The sequence below is a fragment of the Heptranchias perlo genome, chromosome 5, assembly GCF_035084215.1.
Source record: "Heptranchias perlo isolate sHepPer1 chromosome 5, sHepPer1.hap1, whole genome shotgun sequence".
Classification (NCBI taxonomy): Eukaryota; Metazoa; Chordata; class Chondrichthyes; order Hexanchiformes; family Hexanchidae; genus Heptranchias; species Heptranchias perlo.
This window is the reverse complement of record NC_090329.1, coordinates 34,760,069-34,786,593: the sequence shown is the minus strand read 5'-3', so window position 1 is coordinate 34,786,593 and position 26,525 is coordinate 34,760,069. Positions and strand designations below refer to the sequence as shown.

Genomic DNA, 26,525 nt, shown 5'->3' with positions numbered 1-26,525 from the left:
GTTGGCGCTGGTCTTTCCATGTGGTGTGAGAACTGGACTCTTCTCACTTTCTGATCTCACGAGAACCGTTCACATATGAGTGACTCCCTCACGAGCAGCCAGGTGAGCCGTTGCCCTGCCCATGGGTTCATTCTCCTCCTCCTGCTCTTCCTCAATGTGGATGGCAGATGTGGATGGTGGATGAGGGAATGGTACCTCCTCAACTGGTACCCCTCTCTGATGCGCCATGTTGTGCAGGATGCAAAACACTACTATAATACGACCTACTCTCGCTGGTGCATATTAACGCACACCCCCAGAATGATCGAGTCACCGAAATCGCATCTTCAGCAGTCCTATCGCATGTTCAATTATAGACCTGGTGGCGATGTGGCTGTCATTGTATCAACACTGTTGCTCGCTGATGGGGTTCCTCAGAGGTGTCATGAGCCACGTTTGCAGGGGGTTATCCTTGTCCCCGAGCAGCCAGCCCTTAAGGGTGTTTGGTGCATGGAAGAGGCCTAAGAAGATTCCCTCAGAATGATGGAATCGTGGCAGCTACCAGGGAATCTGGCGCACACGTGAAGGAATCTTTTGCGGTGATCACAAACGAGCTGAGTGTTGATGGAGCGATAGCCCTTTCTGTGGATGAACACTCCTGGCTCATGTGGAGGTGCTCGGATTGCCATATGCATGCTATCGATTACACCCTGTACCCGTGGGAAGCCAGCCACAGAGTGGAATCCCACTGCCCTCTCTGTCTGGCTGAGGTCGTCCAGGGGGAAGTTAACATACTGCGAGGCCCTGCGAAACAAGACGTTGGTGACCTGCCTTATGCACTTGTGTGCAGACGACTGAGAGACCCCGGCGATGTCCCCGGTGGCACCCTGGAGGCAAAGAAGTTGAGGGCAGTGATGACTTTAACAGCGACGGGTAATGAGATGCCGCGAGGCCCAGCCGGGAGCAGCTCGGCATGAAGGAGGCTGCGGATGTCTGCAACCACCTGGCGATTCACTCTCGGCCTCCGTATACACTGCTCCTCAGAGAGGTCCAGGAAGCTGAGCCTCAGCCTGTAGACCCTCTCACGAGGGTAGTGCCTCCTGCGACCTCGCTCCCTCTGTTGTTCCCCTCTGTGCTCTTATGCAGGTCCCTGTGGCGCAGCACTGTGTTGTGGGGCTACAAGTGGCAGAAGTGCACGCCGTGCCTGGTGAGGATGATGATGTTGCTCATCCTTGGATGAACTGGTGAATGCAGCCATGGCGCCCCCCCATCCTGATGGTGTCAGTTTGAGGGGATCCAAAAAGTTGGTAAATATGTGTAAACAGAACAATTCTGAGTGGAACCAAGAATTTTCAGTCTAAACACACAGATTTTCCAGCCAGAGACACCTGAATGCCCTGCTGCAATAACTTTCCTTTTATCCCCATCTGTCAAACAGGCATTTAAATGTCCAACTGGCTGCTGCCTGAAACACGACACCTTGAACATGGAGTGTTTCACACAGCACGGGAAACACGCTGAGGCAGAATGAAATTCCTTTCCCTGCCTCAATCACCATAAAATTAAATACTTTAACAAGTTGAAATATCTTAATGACTGCTTTAAGTATCAGTCCGCTGGCTTTAATTACCGGCGGGACTTCCGGATTCCTGAACCGCGCGCACTGTGCAAGACGCGGAAGTCAGCGGGTTGGAGCCGGTTTCCTTACCCGCTCCGGATTTTCCCGATTTTCATTTCCCTCCTGCCCCCAACGCACCCGGACTTCTATTTGAAAATTGAGCCCAAGAACTTCCTTATCCTTCCATATGCACTGTCACTCATCCGTTGCGACCTCTTCAACCTCATTAACTGTATCCTTTGGTGTGTATGTAGCTGTGCTGTGCCTGGAAATGCTGATACAAAGGATGCTGAGAAGTTCTGACCTGTCCTGGGCAGGCTCTTGTTCCAAGCCTACAATGACAGAAAAGGAACAAATATTTCAAGAAGTGTCCAACCTGCTCTGAAGAAGGGACTGACCTGAAACATTGACTCACCTGTTCTCTCCATGAATGTTGACTGACCTGCTGTGCTTTCTGCATTTTCATTTCAGTTTTCCACATTTGTATTTTTTTTATTTGAAAACTAGTCGATCTCCCATGGCATTGCACACAGAGAGTCAAGAGCAAGTGTGGTCTTCAGACAAAGTAGCATTAAAAGGGTAGCGCATAATTGCCTGCCAACATAGTTCGGTACTAAAATTAACCCTTCATTTATCCAGCCTACCCAGCACAACTCCATAATCCAGGCATGGCTTAGTTGACAAATAAGTCGAGAAAAACGGGACGAAATTTTTAAAAATGCTTCTTTGCAATAAGTTTTTATCTACAAAGAACTATTTTTAAAAGATATTAAATTTCTACAAATTAACACAGGAACAAAAAATATGCTAAAACTTTAAAAGAAGTATTGAAACCACACGAATTGAGAGGGGTCAATTTGTTCCTATTCAATGCAATGTTTCATATGAGGAGGGGGAGTATGGAAGCAGCAGCAAGAAAACAACATGGTGCCAAAAACGCAATGGAACCTGCCCGGCAACGGCAAACGCAATGGAACCTGCCCGGCAACGGCAAACGCAATGGAACCTGCCCGGCAACGGCAAACGCAATGGAACCTGCCCGGCAACGGCAAACGCAATGGAACCTGCCCGGCAACGGCAAACGCAATGGAACCTGCCCGGCAACGGCAAACGCAATGGAACCTGCCCGGCAACGGCAAACGCAATGGAACCTGCCCGGCAACGGCAAACGCAATGGAACCTGCCCGGCAACGGCAAACGCAATGGAACCTGCCCGGCAACGGCAAACGCAATGGAACCTGCCCGGCAACGGCAAACGCAATGGAACCTGCCCGGCAACGGCAAACGCAATGGAACCTGCCCGGCAACGGCAAACGCAATGGAACCTGCCCGGCAACGGCAAACGCAATGGAACCTGCCCGGCAACGGCAAACGCAATGGAACCTGCCCGGCAACGGCAAACGCAATGGAACCTGCCCGGCAACGGCAAACGCAATGGGATCTAATGAGCAAATACAAACACAATCGAACCTGCCCGGCAAATACAACCAAAATGGAACCTACCCGGCAAAAGTAAACTTAATGGAATCTGTCCAGCGACTGCAAGCACAATGGAATCTGTCCACCAAATGCAAACACACAATGGGATCTGCCCAGCAAATGCAAACACACAATGGGATCTGCCCAGCAAATGCAAACACACAATGGGATCTGTCCAGCAACTGCAAACACAATGCAACCTGCCCAGCAAATGCCAGCTACCATTTTCACAACACTAAACTTTAAACATATCTGCCTCAGTGGCCCATTAAATTGAGTTCTAGACAGTAAACAGATTTTGTAAAACCATTGATTAAAAACTTTCAACAGAGAAAAAATCTACAAAAATAATCACAGGAATGAATGCAAAACTAATTTCCAGACATCAAAAACAGGGCGGTAATGGAACTATTTCTATCCTTGGACTAACATTAATTTTCATTTATCTAGCCCACCCACTACAACTCCATAATAGCACCAGGCACAAATCGTGTCACAAAAAACAGATTTAGAAAAGAACATTTTTTTAAAAAACAAGTTTCTTTTTAATGAATTCTAACATTTTTTATCTACAATGAACTATTTAAAAATATATTCAATTTCTACAAATACATATGGGATTGAAGATATAGAAAATCTTCTTAAAAAATTAAATTGAGAGGAGAAAGGTAAATTTTATTTAGGTAAAAATAAAAATATATGAAAAGAAAGAAATTCACATTATAAAGGCACTGTGCGTCAGATTATAATCAATGACCTTCCAGTTGGCCATTCTGTGGATGAGATTCTAAGGCTCCGATTCACCGACGGACATGGAGAAGTTTGCCCTGCTGACTGGAAGCTTTTCCATGACACCATCGAGTCTGGCATGCGTGACAGCAAAAAGTTCTTCAATAAGATTAAATGTTGTATTATCAAGGCACTTGTGAAGACCCATGTAGAGACTGTTACACACGAGGATGTTGAATGTCAGTATCTGTGCTCTAAGTAACAAGGTCCAGTCATAATCCTGCAAAATGTTTTTTTTACTGTGCCAGAATAAAACTTGGATTGTAAGAGAAAAAAACCTTACCAGTTCTTACCAATTTAAAACTAAAGACCACAAATCCAGTTAAAACTTTTCTGCAAAACCGACAGAAACTAATTATAATTTAACAAATTCACCATTTATAGGGTTGCCAACCCTCCAGGATTGTCATGGAGTCTCCAGGAATTATAGATTAATCTCCTGGACTCTGCTGTGAGCAACGTGGGAGAAAAAGCATCGGCACATCTCATTTTCTTTGAACACTTCCATTTATTAGTTATACAAATATTGGAGATGGGAAAAAAAGGTTGTATGACTGGACAGGGCAGTTGGAGGCGGGAGGTCATGTGATGAAACCTCCCAGAATACACCCAACTAGAGTTGGCAACCCTACATATATATCTTTACGAATAGCAGCTGCTATGTGGAACACCACGCTGGACAAATCTGTGACAGGCAAGGTGTGACATGCTTTAATAATGAAAATGCCTACCACAGTGCCATCTACTGGCGTGGTTAATACTGCAGGTGTTATAATGAGATTTTCCTCTAACCGCAAGATTTACATGAAAGTTTTCAATGAAACGCACGCCCCGTACCAAAATTAATATATGATAGATATTTGAATGCTGATTCCAAGGTGCACCTTTTAACAGAGCTCAAATTATGAGATACTCTGTATGATGTTTGTGTGATTGTGTGCATACCCATTTGGGAGGAAGTAAGAAGGGAACAGACATAAGAACTAGACGACACCAAGTTCCTTCCTCTACTCCGTCCATGTAATTTCTTACTTCAATGGAAATAAAAATGGGGAGAGATATAAAACAGGCTGCTAATTCACTGTCACCTGTATTACACTATCGTACAAAGTCAAAATTAACCCCAGTAAGCCCGATGTTACATTGTTTTCTAAGATCCATGTTACACCACATAATGCAGAATGTATTATTCTGCTGCTAAGATGAAGTTGTGTCTCTTTAAAGTCACAAAGTCTAATTGTTATTAAATAAACACGGAATGATGTTAGAGTTTAATTGCTCTTGAGGCATATGGTCATAACCCTGGCTTTTTTTAAAGCATGATTTATAAAGCCACTTAGAGGTTACAGATATTCGGGCTCCTATGTCAAATGACAGCCTTCGTTTCTTTGTGCTTTTTTGAAGTGTGAAACAGAAATGTGAGTGTGAAACAGAAATTTGAGTGTGAAACTTCAAGTATTATGGAGAACTGCAATGGTTAGGAAATGTATACCAGACATACTAGCCTTGAAACTCCAGAAGATTACCACCGGTCTCCTACTGTAATTTTGGCAAGAGGCAGCAGGAACCCCAGAAAGACAGCATGAATGGCCATTTGCATCCATTTCCATCGATGCTCTGGGGTTTTTACCAGTCTTACGCCAAAGATACACCAGGGGCTCGATTTTAGTAGCGGGTTCCCTGTGCGTTATCGGCAGGGTGGGCTCGAAAATGTCAATTTCCACGTGCGGGAGCGGATCGCGCCGCGATCCCGGCCGCTTCCGGGTCCCGCACTGACGTGCGGGGCTGCGTGCGCGGCCCCCGCTGGTGGGAATCCCGCAGGCAATTAAAGCCAGCGGGGTTCCACTTGAGTGTACTTACCTTGCATGTTGAGGTCATTAAATGAGCTGAATCAGCTGTCATAACAGGAAGTGTGGGATTTTACCTTCAACGCAGAGTGTTTCACACACTGGGGGAAACAGTCTCCCTCCAACCAGACGTGTTGCAGCCAGGAGCCTGTGGCAGCTGCCAAGGTGCACTCCACAGTGGGGGAGAGCGCTCACCCACGCAGGAGGCCACCGCGTCACATAGGGCAACCCCTGCCCCACACCACCCCCCGCCAAGCCAGAGGACAGACCGACGTGAAACCGCAGCCCCAGTTCGAGGAACCACCTACCTACCCTGCACAACCCCTCAGACCAACACCTGCCAGATGGGTGGTGCGTGGACACCCTCGGAGGACGAACAGCATGACCAGCCCCAGCAGCCTCGCAGTCCACGCCGTCCGCCGCAGAGACGTGGGGCCCCCCAACACGGTGCTGTGGCACGCCCACCTGCACAGCAGGAGGGAGAGCAACCGCAGAGAGAGATGCATCGCAGGAGGCACTACCCTCCGCACAGGGTGTACAGACCGAGGCTCAGCTTCATGGACCCCTCCGAGGAGCAGTGCATACGTTGGCTCAGAGTCAATCGCCAGGTAGTCGCCGACATCTGCAGCCTCCTGAACGACGAGCTGCTCCCGGATGGACGAGGCAGCATCTTCTTACCTGTCGCCGTCAAAGGCACCACTGCCCTCAACTTCTTCGCATCCGGATCCTTCCAGGGTGCCACCGGGGACATCACCGGGGTCTGTCAGTCATCTGCACACAAGTGCATAAGGCAGGTCACCGATGGGTTGTTCCGCAGGGCCTCGCACTACATCAACGTCGCCATGGAAGAGCGCAGGCAGATGGAGAGGGCGGTTGGATTCCATGCCATGGCTGGCCTCCCACGGGTGCAGGGTGTAATCGGCTGCACCCACATCGCAATACGGGCACCTCCGCATCAGCCAGGGCTGTTCATCAACAGGAAGGGGTATCACTCCACGAACGCCCAGCTCATCTGTGACCACCGCCAGAGATTCCTACACGTGTGCACCAGATACCCCGGCAGCTGCCACGATGCCTTCGTCCTCAGGGAGTCCACCGCCCCGCCCATCTTCCATGCACCAAACGCGGGCAACGGCTGGCTCATCGGTGACAAGGGGCCTCCCCTACACACGTGGCTCATGACGCCTCTGAGGAACCCCATCACCGGGCCGGAGCGTCGGTACAATGACAGCCACACTGCTACCAGGTCCACAATTGGGCAGACCATAGGGCTGCTCAAGACGCGCTTCAGGTGCCTTGATCGTTCTGGGGGAGCGCTCCAATACACACCATTCAGAGTGGGACGAATCATAGTTGTCTGCTGTGCCCTGCACAACATGGCCCAACAGAGAGGGGTGCCGCTGGAGGAGGCCCCATCAACACCCGCCACCCACATTGAGGACGGCGAGGAGGTGGAGGTGGAGTTGGACGCGCGCGAGGAGGAGGAATGACCCATGCGCCGAACCCCGACTCACCGAGATGGTCGCCGGGCCAGGGAGGCACTCATACGTCAACGGTTCTCCTAGAGTCAGACATTGCGAGGCGTTCGCATCTCCTCACCTGCACATGCGAGGGGCCATACCAGCCCCCTTCACTGAAGAGTGTTGCCAGTACTCCTGCACCCACAGCAGTGTGCCCAATGGGCGGCAGCAGGTGTTCGCCGTCATGATGGGCTGCACGGAGCGCACCTATTGCACAGGCCGCAGAAGAATGGACGAGAGGTGGCAGGAGTGGTGAGAACGATAGTGTTTAATGTCGACAAGGTGCAATACTTTTAACAAAAAGTGTACAAATTAACAGACACCCTGGTGCATTCCCTTTGTGCTTACAACGCCTTTGGAGTTCTTCTCCGGGTACCCCTACGTGGTGCTACCCCTGTGGCTCCAGCAGAGGTAGTGGCAGGTTGCTCGTGTTGTTGCCCTGACTGGGTAGATGCTCTGGGCGGACGGCCCCTGGGTTTCGGTGCCCGTGAGGGCACCTCCACAGACTGCTCCTCCTGCACCTGTGCAGGGGCAGACTCGGCCACCTGGAGAGGAGGCACCATTGCGGGTACTGGTTGAGAGGGGGGCAACGGGTGGGACGTGGGGGCACCTTGAGAAGTGTCCTCGCTTCCATGTCCCCGGTCACGATCATCCCTCTCGTGGCCTCGGCCCACATCACCCCTTTCACCCTGCTGGACGACAGTTTGGATTGCATGTGTGAGGCCTTGCAAGGCCACCCCTAGTGTATCCGTCAGCCTGTTCATGGCGGCGGAATGTTGCTCACCCTGGATCCGTACAGCCATTGTCAGGGCCTGCACGGACTCGATGTGGAGCTGTGCGTGACGCTCGAGGGAGGCCAGCCTGTCCTCCACCGCAGACGCTCCCGCACCTACCCGCGACACTGTGTCGCCGGTACCCTCCTGTGCCTGCGCCACCAATGCCCGCATGCAGGAGTTGGACTCCTCCATCGCCTGCACGATTGCGGACAATGCGCGCGGCACCTCTCCCAGTACCTCAGCAATTAGCTGGTGCCCCTCGACGACTCTCCTTTTCACTGGTGGCCCCTTGGGTTCAGCATCTGGGTCTGGCTGAGCAGAGCCTGGAGATGAGTGCTCCCACCGACGCGGACCCTCCGCGGCTGCCCCTGCCACCAGGGTCTGCTCATGCTCACACGTGCGCGGTGATTCACCAAGTGCAACCCCAACTAGTTGGCGAGGGGGACCCACCGAGGTGCGTGTCTCTGCGCTGGTGGATGGTTGGCTCACATGTGACGATGCACCCTCAGAGACCGGCATGTCCTCTGAGGAATCGCCCTCCTCGCACGAAGCGCTCGCAGACGGCCCTGCAAGGGAACAGAGGGCACTATGAGGCATGTGCACAGAGGTTGCGGTGCGCCAGATGCCAGGTGATGCTAAGGTCATTCGCGATCATGAGTGTTGAGTGTCGGCTGTCCCTTACCGGCCGATGCTGTAGCGCCAGACTCGCCATCGCCCGCCGACAGGCAAAGTTGCGTCCCGCTCAGCTCGAGCGCCTCCACCTCGGCATCCGTGAGCTCGAGCACGTGCGGCGGGCCCCCTCCAGTGCGGTCCCTTTCCCGCGCGTTCTTGCATCTCTTCTCCTGTGAAGGCAAAACACAGATGCGTGAGTACGTGCAGATTGCATAGTGAGATGCCTGGAGCATCGGTGTGGGTGGGTTGCGCGTGGGGCGGATGGATGGGAGGATGCGTGTGCCACATGCCCGTCCCATTGCATGGGGTTGGGGCGTGTGGTAGTGTTCCAGTGGGGACGGCGATGGTGGGTCAGTGCAGGCACGGTGAGGATGGTGAGTGGGTGGCTGTGAGGATTGCTGTGGGAGCGCTGTGGTGGCTGTGCAGACGGGGTTGTGGGGTGTTTGGCGTGATGATCGAGACGGGTTCTGGTGGGGGGGGCCTTCGTGTACCCACCTTGCCGGACCTCGTGAGGTCGTTGAAGCGCTTGCGGCACTGCTCCCAAGACCTGCTGGTGTTCGAGCTGCTGCTCACCTCCGCCGCCACCTCTGCCCATGCCCTCACTTAGGGCTGGAGCCAGGGCACTTCCGTCCGTCCCTCAGGAAGAGCGTGTCCCTCCTCCTCCACACACCATCCAGGAGGAGCTGCAGCGCGTGGTCGGAAAAGCGGGGCGCAGCCCTACCCCTGGGTTGCGCCATGGTCCGCTTCCTGGTGCTGGATGCAGGGGGGGCTTTGTGGGACTGCCCCTTTAAGTGCGGCTCCACCATCGCGCTGGCGTCACTGCGCATGCGCAGGCGGCCGGCGCACAGCTGGCCTGCGGCGAACCTGGAACCACGGCTTAACTCAATCAATTATCCTGCGATCGCGCGGGGGGCGCCCTCAATTAACCGTCCGCGTTTTCCAGGCTCCCGGAGGACCACCAGATGGGAACCCGCAGGCCTGGTAAAATCGGGCCCCAGGTCACAATGGTAGACCGGCAGAATTTCTTTTTTATAATATTGTGATAGATAGATAGACAGGTAGATAGATATTCATTGTAGACCACTGTATCAGCATGATCAGTCTAATTTATTTCTAGCAGTGTATGACACATCATCTTCTTTTACCTTCGGCCATCAGAATGGGGCATCCAGGCCACAGGCCTCTCCATAACTGGCACTGATGTCACGCCATGACAGACAGGAAATGGAACTGTGATATTGAAAGGAACGGGTAATATCAGTTTTTCCTTTCCTCAGCGACAGATACTAGATTAAGAAAGCCTTAGGCTGAGAGATAAAATCATTTCAGAAGATTAAATGACACAAAGTCTGTAAAGTTAACAGTCTTTGCAAGGGAGGCATTTGTGTCTCATTGCGAAAATAACACAGAAATCCACAAGGGATGGTGCAGTGGCTGTACGTAACTTGAGACTCTTCCCCCCCACCCCCCCCCCCCATTCTCTTCTTCTGGGTACTCAATCTCTGCCATCCTATGAGGAGGTGCTGAAGAAAAATCAGAGGGAAAGCCACCCCAGGACTTTTTGTGTGTCTTCTTGTAGCTGATTCTAGAACAGCATTAATGGAGACTTATACACCAATTTGCTCCCTCATGTTAATATTAAAGGAGACAATTCATCCCAATAACTTAGCCTCACTTAGGGCTGGGGTCAGACTATAGGCAGCATTGTTGAAGAAAGCGATCACCCAGCACAGCCATTCACATTCCAATACTTAAAGCTTACTCAGTCTATTTGTGTACATACTGATATAAATGACAGTTCATGCTTTTTATTTAATGTAGAGACTAGGAAGCAAACTATCCAGTCTACCTTTGAATTAGGCTCACATGTGGACTACAGTATGAATGGCCAGAAGAGTTAATCACCAATGCAACAACATTTAAATGCTGAACCAAGAAGGACCAATTTCAGTTCAGGAGAATGGATCTGAGGGGACTCTACCATTGAATCAGAATCATAGAATGGTTACAGCACAGAAGGAAGCTATTTGGCCCGTTGAGCCCATGCCAGCTCTCTGCAAGAGCAATCCAGCTAGTCTCACTCCCCCACTCTTTCCCCGTCGCCCTGTAAATTTTGTTCCTTCAAGTACTTATCCAATTCCCTTTTGAAAGCCACTATTGAATCCGATTCCAGGCAGTGTATTCCAGATCATTACCACTCGCTGTGTAAAAAAGTTTTTCCTCATGTCGCCTTTGGTTCTTTTGCCAATTACCTTAAATCTATGTCCTCTGGTGCTCAACCATTCTGCCAATGGGAACAGCTTCTCTCTATCTATTCTGTCTAGACCCCTCATGATTTTGAATACCTCTATCAAATCTCCTCTCAACCTTCTCTGCTCTAAGGAGAACAACCCCAGCTTCTTCAGTCTATCCATATAACTAAAGTCCTTCAACCCTGGAACCATTCTAGTAAATCAAGACCAGCATCAAGTTCTCAATCTAAGTGCTCAGGACCTCCATGTGTGTCCATGTCTCTTCTCCTACCCTCATCTGCAGGTGCCTGTTCCAAGTCTGAGGGATCCCATCCGACATCTTCCCTCCATCCCCATTTCCTGTTCCCATCTGCAGTTGCCCTGCATCCTGGCTGAAGGAATTAAGGGGCTGAAATTCTGGTGGCACCAGTGCATTTTGTCCAGTACATTGTAGACTGCTGCCGTACAGAGGGACCTTCCCGGGTTTTCCACTGTCACCTCACTTAAACGCAGCTGCTGTGCTCCCAGCACAATTTAAGTCAGGCACTGCTAGTGGAGAGGTCAGGTTTTCCTGGGCAGGAGCAGAAAGGAGCTTCTTAAATTGGCGACGAAGTTTGAAGTTGAGCATTTTCTGCCGTGTTTTGTGCTGCGATAAGACAAAAGCCTGCTAATGTCCAAGGGACCAAGCAGGAGAGCCTACCTCAGGCAAAGTAAATGCAGCATGAATCTGCTACATTTACACTGTAGCTATACTAATAGGGGTTGATTTTAACTTTTAGGCGACCGACCAACCGTTCGCCTACTCTCAAAGTGCAGACGCCCCGACTTCATTTACATCGGCGAGCTGCGGGCAACAAATGGACGTCTCGCATCGCCCCAGCCGCCATACAAGGCAAGTTTGGGAGGAGGGGAGGGTGACGATCACAGGTTGGGGTGGAGGGGGTTCCAGGGCGACAACAGCCCAGGTTATTTATGCAGGGCTCCGAGGAGCATTCCAGGCTTCACAAAAATTATTCCAAACTTACCTTTGCTCGGCCTCTTCAGCTCCATTGCCCCTGGATTAGAGTCTGCACGGCACACGCTCTGACCAGTTCCAATCATAAATGGCAATCCGGGGCCTATTTACATCATGTTAAAAGGCTCTACCGCCTGAAATGGTTTGGACGCCCAGCAGTAGGCTCCTTTCAAAATGGAGCCAGTTGCATTGTCAGGGTTAACAGGCGGTAAGGTTACTATCCCTATTTTGAGTCCATTAATGACCAATTAACACCAGGCGAAGCAAGTGTAAAATAACCCCATGGTTTGAATGCACCCTAAATTATGCAGATCTAATTGTTTTCTTTACACCGGAGGATTACAGGGCAGCACACTGCGGTTACAACTATATCACTACGTCATCACACTGAAGTTTTGATACATTGTCTGCAGTAAAAAAAAAGATAAAATATTATTTTCGTAGCATCCTCGCCAGCTCCAGTCAACAACTTTGATCTTGGAGATCTGGCATTTATTTTAAAAATATTAGAAACCAGTATCTCACTCCTGAGGAATCTTAAAACTTATGTGGGCCTTCTTATACCTAACCAATGAGCAGCATTTAATTTCACATTGCACAATATAATTTATGCATTTTACAACACACTACTGACATAGTAAGCTTTTAACCACACATTTATTTGCTCAGACGTCACAGGACAAACATTGCAATGTTTAGAACTTACCCTTGAGTCTCTCGTGCTGTCAGTTTCTTTGACATGACTTGATAATAGGGCAGCTTCTTGAATTTATCTGATCCCACGGCCACATAATACTGGTTGTTGTCTAATTCAGCCGCACCTAGCAAGGGTCTTCCATCTAGTGTACAAAGTCTGTACATTTACACAAAAAAAAGAGTTTTACTGTCTTTATCAGAAGAAACGGATCCGATTCAGAGGATTTGTAAGCAGCATTTGTGCAGGAATCAGATAGTCAATTCATTATCATCAATATGCCATTATTTCCATGAACCTTAATCTTTGGATGCAAAACTCTATCGAATAACTTCTGAAAATCCAAGTACATTATATTCAACAGATAATGTTTGGCTATTTAGTTACTTCCTCAAAGTGGATTCTTGGCTCTTCTAAAACTTTTTTGACCATCCTTGTATGGCTCGTCACATGATTGTTGGTAACAACCTGCAAAATGCCCTTGAGTATTCCTCACTCCAGAGCTAGACTAGTTGGTTCATAATTCTCGTTCTCATCTAACTCATTTTGTGAACATTATCATAACATTTATTATCCCCCAATCCTCAGGTACAACCACTATACTGTCAGAGTTACTGCATTGGGAACTTTAGGCCAGTTAGCCTGACATCAGTAGTAGGGAAAATGCTAGAATCAATTATTAAGAACGTAGTAATAGGGCATTTAGGAAAATAACATGGTCAACACGGTTTTATGAAAGGGAAATCATGTTTGACAAATCTATTAGAATTTTTTGAGGGTGGAGCTCGCAGAGTAGATAAGAGAGAACCAGTGGATGTAGTATATTTGGATTTTCAAAAGGCATTCGATAAGGTGCCACACAAGAGGTTGTTACACAAGATAAGGGCTCGTGGGATTGGGGGTAATACATTAGCATGGATTGAAGATTGGTTAACGGACAGAAAACATAGAGTAGGAATAAACGGGTCATTTTTGGGTTGGCAGGTTGTAACTAGTAGGGTGATGTAAGAATCAGTGCTTGGGCCTCAGCTGTTTACAATATATATCAATGACTTAGATGAGGGGGCCAAGTGTAATGTAACCAATTCCCTTTTGAAAGTTATTATTGAATCTGCTTCCACCACCCTTTCAGGCAGTGCATTCCAGATCATAACAACTCACTGTGTAAAAAAAATTCCCCTCAACTCCTCTCTGGTTCTTTTGCCAATTATCTTAAATCAGTGTCTTCTAGTTACCGACCCTCCTGCCAGTGAAAACAGTTCCTCCTTATTTACTATATCAAAACCCCTCATGATTTTGAACACCTCTATTAAATCTCCCCTTAACCTCTGCTCTAAGGAGAACAATCCCAGCTTCTCTTGTCTCTCCACATAACCTCACTCCTGGTACCATTCTGGTAAATATCCTCTGCACCCTCTCCAAGGCCATGACATCCTTTCTAAAGTGTGCTGGCCAGAATTGGATACGATACTCCAGCTGAGGCCTAACCAGTGTTTTAAAAAGGTTCAGCATAGCTTCCTTGGTTTTGTACTCTGCCTCTATTTATAAAGCCAAGGATCCCTTTCTCAACTTGTCCTGCCACTTGCAGATAGATGCAAGTAATCTTGTGGCCAATTTTCCCGTTACCCCCACGCCACAGCACCATTCAGGCAGAGCGCAACTAATTTTCCATTCCTCTCTAGACAAACCCTGGAAATCCCAAGGCAATATGAAGGAGGTGGAGACCCAGCATCATGTATCTCTGTCTCCATTTCCTCTCCTTTGCACTTTGAGCGTTCACCAGAGAAATTGGCCCCATTGGTCCAAAAATGCACTTTAACACCAGCATTTGAACAGCACCTCTTACTGTACCACTGTGATACTTCCATTTCCTATAACACCAATCATAGCCTGCTTTTTAGTTTCTTTCCTTGGCTGATTGGTTGTAAAAGACCCCATGTGAAATGCGCTTTGGCAGTTTCAGTGAGGTGAAAAAGAAACACATTCATTCGAAAGTGAAATAAAAATAGAAAATGCCAACGAAAAAATGCACAGCAGGTCATAAGCATCTGAAAGAGAAAAAGACAAGCTAGTATATCAGATGGGGCCTGTCAGCAGAGTCCTTCAGTAGTTTATGATGAAGGATTACAGTCAAAATATTAACTTACCTTGCTGTTTCAGGTGCTAATTAACCTGCTGTGTATTTCTCATTTCTGTATTATATTCTCCAAAAACTAACGGGACATCCCAAAAGGGGCAAAACTCACAAAAGGAATTTGTCAGGCTCACTCCTTTGGTAGCTGCCGGACATTCTACTGCCAAACTTCACGATATATAGTACATCGAAACATTAAAATGATTTCCCAACAAAACAAGATCATTAGCAAATATAAAAAACATATTCCCAAGTATTACCCAGTCATGGAAAGTCTCTTGATACTAAGCCTTATTTCGATCCCTCCTCTGCTGCTGGATTGCAAGGTTATTCATCCAAGCTAATAAATTCTGCTAATTCAGATTCCCCAGAAAGCAGAGAGGCTGCCTCTTCCAAATAACAGGGAGTTCAGAGCAGACAGGCATGGTGCTGCACAGGGAGTGTAATGTTTTTGTCTTTGCATCATTAAAACTCACTTTCTCATTACTCCATGTGTCACAGACTGATTAAAAGACCTCACAACACACAGAAACAAAAGCAAAATACTGTGGATGCTGGAAATCTGAAATAATAACAGAAAACGCTGGAAACACTCAGCAGGTCATGCATCATCTGTGGAGACGGAAGCAGAGTCAACGTTTGAAATGTTATCTCTGTTTCTCTCCCCACAGATGCTGCATGACCCGCTGAGTGTTTCCAGCATTTTCTGTTCTTATCTCACAACACACAGGTTGCACAGTCTGCATCAGTAAACCATTCCACTATTTTGAAAGGGAGACGCTTGTAAACTGAAACAGTTTACTCAGAAATAAATACCCCTAGTGTGTTACTGTGTTGGCCAGTCTAGAATATAAAAAGCCTTTATTCACCATCTGAAAATGCCATTTTTTCTCCTTTGTGTAATGAATTATGGGAAGTATTAATTCATTAAGCCAACTTGTGCCCTGTAGTGGCATATTTTAGATCATAAGCAAACCAGATATTTATTATGCTATCATAAATTAAGAAGTTGAATTAATGCTGTGTAACATTAATAGTAACACATTAAAGCATTGATATGAAATTCTTTTATATGCTATTTTCATGAAAGTGTTAACTTTTTTAAGGGTTGATGCCTTGTTAAAATAGTATACAGAGAAATTTCATATAAATGTATCAACATAATTGTTATTACTATCACACAGCATGATTTCAACCCCAAAGATTATGGGGACATTTTTATAGTACTACAGAGTTTAAAACCACAATATCAAAGTTTAATGTGTGTGATTCATTTAGGCTGTTCCCCAATTTCCCATATTTGAATAATTTATTTAGGATGTGGAGACTGTAGACTTTATTACGAGACAGTCTTTTAATCTCTGCAGCTACTGTGTGTACAGCTGTAAAAATATTTTAATGGATTGTCACAAGGCTAGTTTGAATTTCCACCTCTGACTCATTAAGATTGTAAAGATTTCAAAAACCTATATAAATAAAGGTCTTACATCTAGCATAGGGAATAGGAAAATGTTCATCACAAAAACAACAACGTGCATTTATATAGCGCCTTCAACATGGTAAAACGTCCCAAGGTGCTTCACAGGAGCGTTATCAAACAAAATTCAACACCGAGCTACACAAGGAAATATTAGGACAGGTGACCAAAAGCTTGGTCAAAGAGGTAGGTTTTGAAGAGTGTCTTAAAAGGAGGAGAGCGAGGTAGAGAGGCGGAGAGAATTAGGGAGGGAATTCCAGAGCTTATGGCCTAGGCAGCTGAAGGCACGGCCACCAATGGTTGAGCGATTAAAATCGGGGGTGCGCAAGAGGCCAGAATTGGAGGAGTGCAGAGATCTCGGAGGGTTGTAGGGCTGGAGGAGGATACAGAGATAGGGCGAGGCCATGGAGGGATATGAAAACAAGGGTGAGGATTTGAAACTATCACTTCAAAGTACAGTATCACACTTGAAATCCTGTTGGCTCAAATATAATATTCATAAAAAAGCAACAAACCATAGCAACTAATTATTAACTAAAACAATGAGATGGCCTTTATTATTGCTAACATGGGAATGAACCTGCAGCACGCAGCAAATACAACAGGCAAGAAAACCAGTGAAGAAGAACAAGAAAACAGCAAATAAAGCTATCAATAAATGAGTAGCAAGAGTACAACAAATTATTCAAAATATTGTTTGAAAGTGCTTTCAGCCACCATCTTGGTTTCTCAGTAGCCTGAGGATTTAGTGCTAAAAGTAAAATTTCGAACATAATAAACATATAAAAAGTTAAATAATTCACAACAAAATCAATAAACTTATTCACAAAGCTATCTTTTATGTGCGTGAAAATCCGCAACAACATTTCCCTCCTCAGGCTAGTTGATAGGGAAGCTCAATCAGATGGCAAGACCAAAACTCCCAGAAAGCATCATTGTTAACTGCACTACAATTCCCAGAATGCACCAGTGTCACTGTGCCTGTCACTCGAGTGAACCATAATACCCCTAATACAGTCACCTTCTGTTCAAACTGTACAGGGGTCAGACTTACAAACAGGAATGAATTGTAAAAATATCCTATTATAAGCACCACTAATTTTATCGAAGCACAAACACCACTAACTGTCTTTAAGTCATTGACTGGAGTGGGGATTGGAAAACCGCAAACGTAATACCCCTATTCAAGAAGGGAGTGAGACAGAAAGCAGGTAACTATAGACCAGTTAGCCTAACATCTGTCATTGGGAAAATGCGAGAATCCATTATTAAGGAAGTCGTAGCAGGACATTTGGAGACTCATAATACAATTAAGGAGAGTCAACATGGTTTTATGAAGGGGAAATCGTGTCTGACAAATTTATTAGAGTTCTTTGAGGAAGTAATGGGCAGGGCGGATAAAGGGGAACCAATGGATGCAGTATATTTGGATTTCCAAAAGGCATTCAATAAGGTGCCACATAAAAGATTACTGCACAAAATAAGAGCTCATGGTATTGGGGTAATATACTGGCATGGATAGAGGATTGGCTAACTAACAGAAAACAAAGAGTCGGGATAAAAGGGTCATTTTCAAAATGGCAATCTGTAACTAGTGGGGTGCCGCAGGGCTCAGTGCTGGGGCCTCAACTATTTACAATATATATCAATGACTTGGATGAAGGAACAGAGTGTCTTGTGGCCAAATTTGCTGATGATACAAAGATAGGTGGAAAAGCAAGTTGCGATGAGGTCACAAATTGTCTGTAAAGGGATATTGACAGGTTAAGCAAATGGGCAAAAATTTGGCAGATGGAATATAATGTGGGAAAATGTGAAGTCATCCACTTTGGGAGGAAAAATAAAAAAGCAAATTATTATTTGAATGGAGAAATACTACAAAATGCTGCGGTACAGAGGGATCTGGGTGTCCTCGCACATGAAACACAAAAATTCAACATACAGGTGCAGCAGGTAATCCGGAAGGCAAACAAAATATTGGCCTTTATTTCTAGGGGGATGGAGTATAAAAGCAGGGAGTATAAAAACAACTGTACAGGGTGCTGGTGAGACCACACTTGGAGTACTGCATACAGTTCTGGTGCCCTTATTTAAGGAAGGACATACTTGCATTGGAGGCAGTTCAGAGAAGGTTCACTAGGTTGATTCCGGAAGGGTTGCCTTATGAGGAAAGATTGAACAGGTTGGGTTGAAACTCATTGGAGTTTAGAAGAATGAGAGGAGATCTTATTGAAACATACAAGATTCTGAGGGGACTCAATAGGGTAGATGCTGAGAGGATGTTACCCCTCATGGGGGAATCTAAAACCAGGGGGCATAGTCTCAGAATAAGAGATCGCCCGTTTAAGATGGAAATAAGGAGGAATTTCTTCTTCCAGAGGGTCGTGAATCTTTGGAATCCTTTACCCCAAAAAGCTGTGGAGGCTGAGTCATTGAATACATTCAAGGCTGAGTTGGACACATTTTGATCAGCAAGGGAGTTAAAGGATATAGGGAAAAGGCGGGAAAGTGGAAGTGAGGTAAAAATCAGATCAGCCATGATCTCATTGAATGGCGGAGCAGGCTCGAGGGGCCGAATGGCCTACTCCTGCTCCTATCCCTTATGGTCTTATGGACTGGAGTGGGGAATAAAACACCAGGGCCTAGAAATTAACTCCTCACATGAGGGGCAGGAGAGGAGGTTAAAAATTAAAAATCGGGGAACGTGTCTCCAACCTGTGCCCGTTGCCATTTTTGCACTGCGTGTTGCGAGCCATGTGTGTGTCCCGTCTCGGAGAGGCGGGACACTTCATTATCATATTTAAATCAGGCTCCCACAGTACAGTTGGTGCCAGCCGGGTCTCTCAGGGCTCAGGAAACATGGGTGGCGAAATGGAGACAGGAGCAGCCGGCTTAAGAAGGTAAGTGCTTTTTAGAGTGCTCCTTGTGGACCAGGAGGAGCAGGAGTGCTCCGCCAGGCCCCTCAAGCAAACCTTAGGCCTCCCTTCTGCCAATCGCGGCCTCTCCTCGCTGCGGTGATCATCGACCCCCCCCCCCTCACCCCCTCATCCCCGACCAATCCCCAATCTCGTGCCTCCTGATTGCCGGGCTCTGACCCCTGACCCACCCCCACCAAGCTCTGATCCCAAGCCCTGATCTCTCCCTCCCTCCTTCCCGACTGCCGGGCTCTGACCACCTCCACCCACCCCCCCACCCCCCACCCACCAAGCCCCGATCTCTCCAGCCTGCTGCTGGGCGGGAAACTGAATAAAAAATAATAATGAGGAGCTGCCGTTAATATCGACAGGACCACCACATCCCCGGAATTTCCAGACTCCCCCCTCCCCCCGCTATTGAGCACCCCCTTTCCCTCCCTGCCTTCCCGTAAATATTCACAGAGCGTATCAAACTTCCCAGTTGTAAGCTCTGTCCCCCACAACCGGTTAGACTTGTTAAAAAAGGTAAAAGATACGAATTGGGTCAGTCAATCAATTGGTGAATGCAACAAGAGATCATTGATACATTTCCAATAATGGTCACTGTTAAAAATTCGGGTCTGCTGTAGATACTTTCGCAGGTTTAATGGCTTTGGTTGTTCCCATAAGCGGTCTGAGAATCTTTCTTTTGTAGGATTGGCTCACACTGCCCTATATTTACAGGTATGATAACAGGTCCCGGGGAAGTAGCAATCCTACCCCATTGTCACCTAACCAGATGTCCGTGACTTCCACTTGTTTATCTAGTCAATCCCTCTGAGCCAGACCATGTTTACACCAAGTGAGGCAAGGCTTCCTTCGAATTGTTAAGCTGCCTTATTCCACAGTAAGATAAATGTACAGAGTTATAGTTATGATCAGATTCAATCAGTAAATATCTTTGTGTAATTGCACAACAATCACGGACATGCCAGGCCATTCTACTTCAGTAGGTCATCTTACTTAACTTAAACTCCTCTGAATTCTGACTTTTTGAGCCTGCCCCTTCTGAGGCCTTTCTGCCTCAGCCACAGCTAGACTGCTTCTTAGGTATCTAACATTAAGCTTTATTTCCTGACTTTTAATAGTTAGAATGGTTGCACCGGACAAGCCACCAAATTCTATTTATTTATTATTGATGGTCTATCAGGAAACAGCACCAAGGTTAGCTCAATAGCATCTGAAACAGTGTCACAGACTCCTTTTTTTTACTTGCAGTAATACACTATCCTTCAAAGTACAACATTAAAAGTAATCCTTTTTCCAAATCCTTTCAGTAGAAAATTGGACAAAAAAATCCTGATAGGCGCACTCCCACTTCGGTTCCTAATAGTGTAGCACCTTACTCTGACAGCAAGTGAAGGATCTAAAAATTTTAAAGTAGCTTCACAAAAAAAAATTACTGAACTGTGGGAGCAGATTTTGACAAACCAAAATTATGTTAACGGGGCAGTAATGGCCTCAAAATGGGATTGGTCGAATTAGCAACATTGGCCACCACTGTTTTTAAAGGGGCCATCCCATGGTTGAACAGAGCACCTGCCTGTTTCAGGCAATAGGCCTCTTCACTTCGCAAATCGGAGACCTATGACGTAATTTGGACCCCAAATGCAATTTTAAAGGATGGAGCACGCACCACGCACAGCGCACAGTCCACCCAGGTGTCCTAGTGTTGAGCAGCCAGCAGCGGCCTTTAAAGGATCTGTTGCTGGCCACTCCAGAAACAGCCCAAAACTTTCTCCAAGTTACATATTTGTGAAACCAGGAGCAACAGGAATGCTCCCTGTGGCTCCACAAAAACACTGCGGTTCACTGCTAGCCCAAGCTCACCTCACACACCCCCACCCTACTTTCCTGCTCAGTATAAGACCTGGCCAGAATTCCATGTGGTAAAGAATTCAAATACCAGGGAACATGAGCTAAAAATTGGAAAGTTAGGAGTAGGAAGGGAAATCAGGTAGAACTTGTCACCCAATGGTTGTGGAATAAGTTACTTGGGAAGGTCACCCACATGATGGATATAAGTAAATTCAAGAAAAAAAATAGTTTCTGGAAGTGGAAGTGATTGACGGGTGTGGTGAGAAGGCAGTGGGTGGAGTTGATCTATGGCGAAGTATCAGACTAGTTGAGTTTAATAGCTTTTCCTGTTCCCTCAAATAATTTTTCCATGCTGTTTAACATCGCATCTTAAAGAAGGCACCTCTGACAATGGAGGAATAGCTTAAATTGTCAGTTAAGAGATCTGTATCCTTGACTGCCAACTGTTGTTTTCCCCTCCCCTCTTTGTTTTGATCGGCACCATAAAAGGGTCAGTCTTAAAGTATCAGTTCTGATGAAGGGTCCCTCCGAAATGCCAACCTGTCTTTCTCTTCAGATAATGACTAATGCGCTGTAATGCTCCAGGATTGTCTGCTTACATTTTACGTGAGGATATTGTAGATTGCATGCACGTAATTATTAGGTGATGGGAGTTGAACACACAGAGGACAATGGATGGCTGCCCATGAATTACAAGGCACATGGTCACATGCTAACAATGCCATAGATCACTAGAGTGAAGCTCCATTCATTTAGAAACACCATCAGAGTCTAGAGTCTCAATTACTCCCTTATTTTGACTCAGACACATTTGTTGCTTTATAAATCCAGATTATCTTTTTTTTAAAAGAAAAATTTTAAAAGCTATGGGGAAAGAGCAAGGGAATGAGACTAATTGGAGGGCCCTCTCAGAGAGCTGGCACAGGCACGATGGGCCAAATGGCCTCATTCTGTGCTGTAAAGTTCTATGATTCTATGGCTTTTCTATTCAGAGAGAAATCAGGACATCACAGGGTAAAATTGGGTGTCTGGACTAGGGTGTGAAAATTGGGACACTCCTAAAAAAGTACTGGCAGTAGACGAGTAAACATGTAGTTTGATTTTGTAACAGATTTCAATAGAAGTCAGCAAAAGACGGCCATTAAAATGAGCATTTCGCCTTCTAACTTTTATAGTCCGCCAAAATGAATTGTCAATGATAGTTAATGAGATCGTGCTGAAAAAGAGACACAGGGATTTTCTCAGCCTCCTAATTGCAGTGTATTTAGCTCAGTAGGAAGAATTTTACTTAATGGGAACAATGTGATAAAAGAGACAATTTAATTTCCACTATGGCATTCCAATTAACAACCTTCAATGGTATTCACATTCACAGGTAGAAGACTATATATATTAATTGCCTAAAAGGGAAAAAAAAACTGAATGCTGGAAATAAAAGCAGCAAGTGCTGGAAAGGCTCAGAAGGTCAGTGGGCATCGGAGGTACAGTCCTCACCGCTTACAGCCGGCGCGTTCGTGCAAAAGCGATTTGCCCGCTATAAGGATGGCTGGTATAACGTGACAGCATTAATAAAATTAAAAATTAAACCAGAAAACTTTGATCTCCTTGATAACCCAATGATCCCAATGGCATCTGGTGGAGGTAGTTTGTCCACTAAACAATAAAAGTTTTTTTAAAATGCCTGCAAAGACAATATACAAGAAAATATTGCCCTTTAACATACCCAGCTTAAGTGGCAAATTTGTTGAAGTATCTGGCTCAATGGATTAATTTCTACTGATGTTAATTTGGCTTCTTCACAGAACTCAGTAACTCCTCAAAGCTAATTCCCTCAGTTCTATTGCAGCCCTTGGTTTCGAATCAGTGTGTGGAGTGCAATACGCATTTAGCAGACCATCCTTGGACACAGATACTTTCTTCAAGTTGGGAAAGCACAGAGAAACTGTCCGCTTTATTACTGCATTAAAAAAATTCGATACATAGTTTTCTAAGTTTCTAGGTGATCTATTGGGTCTTAAAATGCAGCTTTGGGCTAAAGTTTTACTACACCAAATAGACACCAGAGCCTCCTGGCTTTAATGTGCTTGGGGGCCATACTGTGATTTAATGTAATTATACAAACAGATGTTTCTGCCCAAAATAAACAGAGCACTTAAGACACTATAACCAACAACTTTGAAATTGACTTCAATGCAAATAGATAATGGTTATCGCTTTTTGGCTAATATAAGCGACTGGCCCTTTTAAGTGGTGGGGACTGTATTCAGGTTTCAGGTGTATTGTGAAGAAAGTTCTGATAATTGGTAGAGCCTGTTAACAACTGCCAACTCTGCATTATCCCCTGACCAGGTAAACAAAGTTCACACATACAAAGGTCCAACGATCTGCAGCTCAATACCAGCTAAATGTTAACAATAGCAGAGTCCACAGCTGGTCCTGGAGGTGGTCTCACACAATGTTGCTTTCATTCAAGAAGAAATTTTAATTTTAGCCTCTTCTCTAATCTCATTTTATTTAGTCTTTTTGAAGAAATTCTCTTCTAACTTTAGTCAACTGTTATTTTTCCCAAATTTTCATCATATTTTACTTTTAATCTTAGAAGCAATTTAGTCAAAAATTCAGTGTTTGCTTTTCATGTTTTCATTCCAGTCTTTTCATGTTTTTTTCTCCCCGAAATTTATGTTTCAAAATGAATCATAATTGTTTCTCTTCCCACACAGTTCAGAAGACCACAAGAAATGTTAAGAAATAATATATTATTATTTATTGAATTATTTTATTTGCCTATTTCAATTTCCAACATTTGTCCTGAAAATTGCAGACTACTCCCCAGTGCAATCTCAGTCCTACAAATAATTTTAACTTTAGCTGTAGTCTTGGGCCTGATATTAGGAGGGAGGCGGGTTGCCAGCAAGGGGTCGACTGGGCACGTGGGTAACCCGTCCAGTAAAATCGGTGGGTTCTGCACGCAATCGTAAGTAAATTGAAGCCACTTATCTTGGCTTCCAAGTTTCACGCTGGAAAGCTGTGCAGCAGGAGGACCGTGCAGTCGCATCATAGGCTGTCAGCTGGAGGATCCCTATTTAAAGGGGCAGTCCTCCACTGACTGATGCTGCAGAAAGGAGCCAAAATTACAGCATGGAGCAACCCAGGGGGAAGGCTGCTCCCAGGTTTAATGATGCCTCACTCCAGGTCCTACTGGATGGGGTGAGGAGGAGGAGGAGGAGGGATATTTTCTCCCCAGCGGACAGGTGGAACTGGCCTGCCTCTGCCACCATGAAGGCCTGGCTCGAGGTGGCAGAGGAGGTCACCAGCACCACCAACATATCACGCATCTAGATACAGTGCAGGAGGTGCTTCAAACACCTAAGTAGGTCAGCCGAAGTGAGTACACTTACTCATTCCCCTACACTCCGTCTGCCACATCACCGCCCCCACCCCACATCTCCTTCTGCACTGCCAACTCTACTCTATCACATCACTCCTCACACCCACTCAAACCTCATCCTCATCTTACCTGCACTTACTGACCTCGCCAGTACTCATCCCGCCACTCAATCCTCATACAATCTCATGGCTCTGTCTCATACTCACCCTCTCATGCATCTCTTTCACGGTCAGCCTCACCCCACCTGCCACTACCTGTGCTGCAGCCACAGGGCATGCATCACGTATGTGCAGTAGGAAGCGTAAGGCAAATGTGTTGTGAGCATGAAGGCGCTGCACAAGGGTGTTTGAGGGTTTGTCATGGTTTTTACTTATATTTGATTTCTGATCAACTCACATTTCATATTATATTGTCACCAGTACTGCCACGTCTTGGCCATTCTTGATTGGCTTGTGCAATAATGCTCTTTCATGAGGTTCTCCATGAACACCCTTGATACCACCCATTGGGTCACCCTACAATAGGTGTATGTGTAGTTGCACGACTACTTTGTGCAGGTGCCTGTTGCGCAGCACTGTGTTGTGTAGCTCCACGTGGCGGAGGTGGACGGCGTGCCTGGCGAGGCTGGTGATGTTACTCGTCCTCCAATGGAGTGATGAATGCAGCAATGGACCCCCCCACCCCCAGCCATCCTGATGGTGTGAGTGTGAGGGGGTCCACAAAGTAAGTAAATGTGTTTGGACAGCAGAGTTTAGGGTATGATTTAATAATTTGGAGTGTGGAGACAACAGTATGGCAGGCAAAACTTTGTCTGAGGTACCAGAGTGCCCTGCTGCAATGAATGAGGGTTTACCCCGCACCTGTTAAATGGACCTTTGCAGCTGCCAATGGCTGCTGGCTGCAACACGTCTGTTTAAACAGGGAGTGTTTCCCCAGCATGGGAAACACGCTCTGGGTAGTCCAAAATCCGAATCCTCCTAAAATCTCCAACTAATGAGGTCTGTAAACGACCTCAAGTACCCAGATAATGATCTTAAGTGGGATCCCGCCAGCTTTGATTGCTGGTGGGAGTCCCGCATGCGGGGGCTGCGCGTGCACCGATTCACGTCATTGGGGAACCCGGAAGTGGGCGGGTTGGAGCTGGGCTCCGGACCCGTTCCAGGAATCCCCAATTTTAGGAGCCCCCCCCCCGCCACGAACGCACCTGCTCGGCCATCCAAAAATTGACCCCCTTGTCTCTTTATCTTATTCGAGTCTTATTTTGGTTTTAGCCTTCATAAGAAATTTAGTGCTAATTTTAGTTTAGTTGAAAATAATAAAATAATTTTGGATAATAACTAATCTTTCTCATTTCAGCCAATATAAACAATATTATTTTCCTCACACTATTTTCATTACTTTGATCTGAGTGACCATAAACACGAATTACACTACATAGCTCATGAACTATGTGAAATGACATGCCAATTACATCTCTATTTCTTACCCGTTGATACTTTTTAAGAATCTCCAACAATGACACAGAACTCCAGTAATATCAGAAACACGGTGAAATATCACATTGTCATAGCTTGACTAATTAATGAGAGTAAAAGTCTACCTCTGAACAGCTCCAGTACGTAAGTGGACTTTCTCTGTAATCAAGGCAAGGACACGATTCCAGTCTTGAATAGTATATTTTGGTAGAAGTAATCTCACAGGGGGAATCAGCAGGTCTCCATTGGTAAAGATGCTGATGGGGGATAAAAAAATAGATGTAAACTGCTGTTAGTTCATAAAATTATTTTTCCCGCCTCCAAAGGCAAATCTTACACCCGAACAGAAACTCATTGCCAGTGAGCAGAATATCAGAAAATGCGGGAAATATTCACCAGGTCAGGGAAAAACAGGGGTCGGCCGACATTTCAGGCCTCAAGTCTCTTCCTCAGGACCAGGAGATGTTACGGATGATCAGAATTTAAAAAGAAAGAGAACAAGGAAAAGGGGGAAGAGAAAAAAAAAATAGAATGGCCTGTGAAGTGCTTTGGTGGAGAACAGGAGATGATTAAACAGCAGTGATATTAGCAGGAGACAAAAGGAGGTATATAAGGCATAGTTCATGCCTTACAAATCTGACTAAATTCTTTGAGGAAGT

The 26,525-nt window shown here is 46.1% G+C and overlaps 1 protein-coding gene across 8 annotated transcripts in view; it reads right to left on the bottom strand.

Moving 5' to 3' along the window:
- Nucleotides 1-26,525, bottom strand: part of LOC137321684 (doublecortin domain-containing protein 2) — a 170,648-nt gene that overhangs the window by 98,629 nt on the left and 45,494 nt on the right. For all 8 annotated transcript variants that reach the window (XM_067984223.1, XM_067984226.1, XM_067984222.1 and 5 more), the window contains 2 exons: nt 25,992-26,123; nt 12,633-12,779 (listed from right to left, as the gene is read on the bottom strand). In XM_067984223.1, the coding sequence (XP_067840324.1) occupies nt 12,633-12,779; nt 25,992-26,123 (279 nt within the window). The remainder of the gene's footprint in view (nt 1-12,632; nt 12,780-25,991; nt 26,124-26,525) is intronic.